Raw genomic sequence first — 6000 nt, forward strand, 5'->3', positions numbered from 1 at the left:
AATGCCGGCTTGTTACGAATACTAGGCCTATGGCTCAAACTTCCTAGGATGTCTAGATCTGGATGTTTCAGATGGTGAAAAAGGAAATAATGAACGTGTCGAGGGAGTAAAACAGCAGTATACAACATCACTCATTCTTCTGCAGAACCCTTCAACAGCACGACTGATTCATTTAACAATAAATGGGTTATCATCATGATTAAAGCCATTTAACATTGGCCTGAATTTTATCTACCATTTAGGGCTGGGCGGTATACCGTATTTGACTATATACTGGTATTGATGCATGGACTGGTTTGAGATTTTACTTTATCTCAAACTGCATTTCAAAATTTGTTGTTAAAGGTGATATGAAACTCTGGTGTATTCAATGTCAGTTTTTATAGTTTACTCTATTTGCTACTTAAGTCATCTCCTCCTTTCCCGCATGCCGCTAACCCCACCAAGCCTTGCCCCGTCACTCAAGGAGAGAGCAGTTGCTCGACCACAGAGTCACGGGCACGTTCTTGTCGTTCACTTTGCATGGTCAGATGGATGCAGCAATGTTGGTGACATGCTGCTTTCTACAAGCGTTCTATACACAAACTAATAGTGTATCTTACTCTCTGTAAACTATCTGCTAGTTTGTCTTTTCTTAGCAAGGTGTTGCTGAAATAATTTGTGTTAGCCGCTAATGCTAATCACTAGTTAGTTGGCTAGCTAGCTTGCTAAAGGAACCAAGGGTCAGAGCAAACACAGCTAACTAATACCGCCTGGTACCAGTGCTGGTATCGGCCTAGATAAGCATGTTTGTGCAATGCTATCTTATCATTACAGAGTAATAGGCGAAACATTAATATGTTGGCTAGCTAGCTACATGAAGAAAGAAAACATGTAATGTAACATCTAATTAGGTTCACTTGGAAACACTGACAAACACTTTGGTTCCTGTCAATAATTCCTCCCTGGTTTATTAATTCATTGTCATGTCAAACAATAATGTATTCAAGGAGCTGACCACTCTACTCCAACTATAGAATTAGAATAATCATTATATTTCCATGATTCCAACAGTTCACCAATTAACTGGGCCTTACATTTCATGTTGTGTGGCAGTGTGGAAATGATACTAAAACTGCAGGAAACACAGAAATTGATGAAAATGCTGACAACGTTTTTTGTTTCGTGTTAGATTGAACAGTATAAAAATGGAGAAAGACCCATTGAAATCACTTAGAATGTATGTGCTGCCACCCTAGAGTCATGAACTACTCAAAGCATATTTAGAACTTATATTATAAAAAAAACGTCAAATACCATCATAAATGTCAACGATATTGTGATATGATCTTTTGTCCTTATCCCCCAGCCCTACTACCATTTAGTCATTTTTACAGTCGGCAGAGTAACTGACATGACTGATAGTATTGTATTGATAGAAATATAGGAATGCACTCACTGATCAAGATAAGTCATATCGCTACCCTAGATGGCAGAACGTTATCTTGAATCATGTGATATCCCTGACACCCTCCCTCTCCGGCCACTGGACCTTTGAAACTTAAATAAACTGATAACTTCTTGTCGACCATGGCTGTAAACTCAGGAACCCCATGATGTAACGGGGAGAGACGTCGCCTGCAACCTGATTAAGTTTCATTTTCACTTGCCCATTTGGACGTTTGCATTCGCCGTGAATGTTACCCATGAATGAACTCACCGAACGAATTCCTGTTTAGATGTGAAATCAAATTGCACAAATTAGGGTATTTCTAGTCATGTTCTCCTATCTTTTCTCCTATCTAGGAACTAACGTAAAACAAATTGAACTGTGTTGAGTTAGTGACATGGTAAATGTCATCCACTTGACACTCATTGGACATGACTGTCTGAGTAGGTTTGTTTTGGTGTTATAGTACTATGACGTTATCCATACAATTTCAATTCAATTGAATATGCATGTCAACCTTGCTGATTTTTTGCAATACCTGAAACATCCCCACCCGACCCTCCTACGTTAAATAAACCTAGTCTGCAAGTGCTTGGGGTGCCTACAGGGAATGTTCAATAAAGAGAAACTGCAGAATCTTTGACAGAATAAACACACAGGCATACAAATACTTGACTTGGAGTCCTACATGATTTGTTCTGTATGCAAAACGGAAACAAAACTGAAAAACAAATTGTCCATTCAGAATGAATACACCTCTACCCCCATAGCAGATGTAAGGAATATCACTATAAGCCACATACAAAAACATAGGCTAATACTGAGATGTTTTCACGAAATAAACACTGCCCACTACTAAAACGGCATACCTTTCAGGAGTGCCTGGTCTGGTTGACGACTAAGACGCCTAAGGGAACTTTCTCCACCAGCTCAAAATTAAATAACTCATGTGGAACCATTATCAATGGTATAAGAAAGAAAAAAGGGATGACGCCAACTAGTGGGCTTTTTAGTCCTGACGACATCAGTGACAACAAAAAATGACCTGGGTGTTGAACTAGCTTTGGTCCCCACCTTGTATTCTGATGATTCAATTCTTCATTTTTACAAGGGGGTCTGACAAATTTATATAGGGCCTAGGTATTGCCTTGGGATGAAATCGATATGAAATGTATAATGGTGTGATCACATGGGCCCAATGGTCACCATGGAAGGCAGAGAAGCAAGAACGAATGAAACAATCCAATAGGATTCACTATCAATATAGCGATACTACGAGACCAGATATTTCATGGCAAAAAAGATTAGACTAAACTCTATGGCCCTATAAAAGCCTACTTTGTCAAATTGTGGGTGCTATAGCTTGCAAAAAAAAATGTTCTGGACTCTAGGTAACAACATAATGCTGTTTGTTTCTAACATTACAAGTGGTTTCATCAATAAGTAAAATTTGCAACTACCCTACAATCCAACAGTAAAAGCGCAAATCTGGTGAGTGCAACAACCCTCTATTAGGGCCGGGACAACAGAAAGGTACTCCGTGACAGTGTCCCTCTGCCAGTCAGTGTAGAGCGCCAGTCTACACTGTGTGGCATCCCCAGCAAGGCTAAGGACACCATATAAACAAGGCCTAAAAATATATGAAAGGGTCACATCAGCAAATATTGCTTAGAAAATTGAGTGAGAAATTACCATGTCTCCAAGGGTCCTTGGGCTCCACTGCTCCAGAGACAATATCCTCATCTGAAGGAAAAGTCACCCTCTTGCCATTTTTGTGTTTATCATCCCCCTCATCCAGGGCTGGAGAGAGGGCCTCTCCTGTGGCAATGACAGGTGGCGAGTCCTCCTGTTCTGAGGGTTTATCAGGTTCCTTGTCCGTGACAACATCTGGGGTAGATGAATCTGGATTGGTACCGCTTGAGAATGTCTCCTCTGCTAGGGATGGTCCCTGGTCCGTAGGTTCTGACTCCAACATGCCACTTTCATCCAGGCTCAAATCCACACTAATGTCCATATCCCCACCATCATCCCCTTCCTCAATAGCAAACATGAGGGCCGATGGTGTTGTATCCTTGATACTCTCCTCTTGGTCGTCATTAGAAATGGCAAAGTCAGAACTGACAATTGCAGGGGTATTTGGGACGCTGTTGTTCTTATTCCCGTTCACTTCGTCGATTTCCAGTGTCTCTTTTGACCAGTGGTTGTCCTCCCCCCGCGGGTTGTCAGTGAGCCTGGCTAGAGAGGACGTGTCAGCGACCTCGGTGCCAATGCCTTGTTTGCACAAGTCTCCATCCATCAGTTCCGAAATCCGGGGTATGATCTCTTCCGAGTTATTGGTAGTATTGTCATCGACATTACTCTTCATTTTGACATTGCACAAATCTAGAGCTTGCTCCTCGATATTCATATTTTCATTTCCAGGAAGGTAGTGTTGGCAATTGATCTAGCAATTTGACGGGATTCGAGAACTCTGCACTTGACACAAGGTTGATTTCAGTCTAGCCTTTGAATGCTGGTCTTCGTTCCTAAAATAGCTAACAATTTGTAAAATAAGTACTTTCATCGAAAATGTTTACAACTTTGTTTTGACAACAACGACAATATGAAGTGCATTCTGAGTGTTAAAAGTAATTGGTTGACAAAACAGCTATTTGTGCTCACATGCACAACTATTTCAAGATATAATTTCTTGACTGGTTTGATACGTGATGCGTTCCTGCAGTTCGGAATATTTATAGCCTGAAATTGTAATTCAGAAAACCTTTGATAAATCGACCATATCCCATGTCCAGCAACTGTAAATAGTTGTCAAATTATCAAGATCTAAAGGCAACACACCGTGTGTCAAACGACTGTGACAAACAAATCCTAACCGAGAAATAACATATTATCCTTCGACAGTAGCTAGTCTCAATCTAGTTTATACTTCTTTAGCTAGCTAATTTAATGCTAGGTAACCACGATAGATAATGAAGTGCATAGATAGCCGTTTTTAGTTAAAGTATTCTGTATTTTGTTCGTCAGCGCGCTCTAAAAGTGGATGTGGAAGCTAGCTAACGTTCTAACTATATATTGGGTGACCAGCTAACGTTACCTGGCTAACTAGCTAAAACTGTACAATTCGCTCACGGTGCCTCCATTACGTTAGCAAAATACTATGCATTGTGCATTAAGCAAACTAGCTACCTAGCTAAAGTAGTTACCCAACAATGACATCTAGAACAGTTTAGTTTCATGCACCTTTCGGTAGACCCAAATGCTTTGTTTTCGAGTTTATCATTCTATTAAAAAAAACAAAATTAAAAATGATTTCCTAATGTCGCTCGCGGTCTCACCGGAGCACCTCGCATCGCAATCCCCGAATAGGCAAGGAAAAAACAAGCGTCATAGTCCGGAGCATGTTTTAGTTCGTGCCCAAAATGACTTAACTGTAGAGCAATACTCTCTTTTTCGATTGTTACTGTAAAACAAAGACGTGCCGCTTATTGACGTTCTCCCGAGAAGTGCTTGAATGCAAATATGCTGTTTTATCTCCTCGTCCGTGTGCTAACTAGCATTAGCTTACTCAAGTCGAACAACTGTTTGTTGTCTCTACGTCATCGCAAATCCGTGGGCATGGGGAGGTTCACTAGTTACCACAGCCACAAAGTAAATATTGGTCTTAATTTAATATGGTTAGGTATAAAGCATGCCAATCAGACTTGAAGAAGAGAAATTGTAGAAATGGGCGTGGTTTATTGCTTTGTGGCAACTAGTGACGCCCAGGGGCATGTTCAGTGGACGCAACGTAGCAACAAGCGCCAATAGAAATGCAATACGCTGCCAACATCGAACGGTCGTAGGTATGCTAATATGTTTGACGTAGAACACTTCTAATTCATATCATCTATTTCTATTTGCAGCGTTTTATAATGTTGCTGAGAATGATTACGATGCTAAGTGATCATTTGGTGTAAGCGCTTTCACCTAAAACATACAGTCAGTTGAAACAAAAATAATTATTGTCGCAATAGGTGTTACAAATATGTGCTATGTCTGACAAGAAAGTGTGATGCACATTCGCAAATTCTCGCCCCTTGGCCCTTGTAGTCAAACTTATCGAATTGTAACATGTGGACACAACTGGGTTTCCACTAGATAACACAGCCACAAAGTTAAAATGGTCTATATCGTAGAAAAGAATAGAGCAATTGTAGAAATAGGCAGGGTTTATGACTTTGTGGCAATAGTGACCACCACACAACTGTACAGAATGATGACGACAATACTGTAATTACGATAACTAACTTTGAAAATATCCTAATCTTTGCATCATGCATCACCAAGGGTGACAACACAGTGATACTTGAACTGATTTGATTTGAGAAACAATTTTGTTTACAGTTCCATCGCCTACGAATCCCAATTAATCTCATTGCATACAGACTCAGATGGCAGTGTTGGTGAACTCTGAATAGACCTACCAGTGATTGAATCAATAGAACACTGGGATGGGCTGAACAATGGGTCAATTGTTGATCTCCCCCTAAGGAAGGACAGTCCATAGATATCCTATTAAATTACTAGTCTAA

General features: G+C 40.3%; 1 protein-coding gene across 3 annotated transcripts in view; it reads right to left on the reverse strand.

Annotated features, from left to right (window-relative positions):
- Positions 1-5779, reverse strand: part of LOC110503507 (protein phosphatase 1 regulatory subunit 37) — a 56624-nt gene extending 50845 nt beyond the window's left edge. For 2 of the 3 annotated variants that reach the window (XM_021581846.3, XM_021581848.3), the window contains exon 1: positions 3122-5779. In XM_021581846.3, coding sequence (XP_021437521.3) covers positions 3122-3836 — 715 coding nt within the window. In that variant the 5' untranslated portion in view covers positions 3837-5779. The remainder of the gene's footprint in view (positions 1-3121) is intronic. The other variant, XM_021581847.3, reaches the window with a different exon arrangement.
- Between the last annotated feature and the right edge of the window lie 221 nt (positions 5780-6000).

The sequence above is a fragment of the Oncorhynchus mykiss genome, chromosome 24 (genome assembly GCF_057628025.1).
Source record: "Oncorhynchus mykiss isolate SJ-2025 chromosome 24, ASM5762802v1, whole genome shotgun sequence".
NCBI classification, from domain to species: Eukaryota; Metazoa; Chordata; class Actinopteri; order Salmoniformes; family Salmonidae; genus Oncorhynchus; species Oncorhynchus mykiss.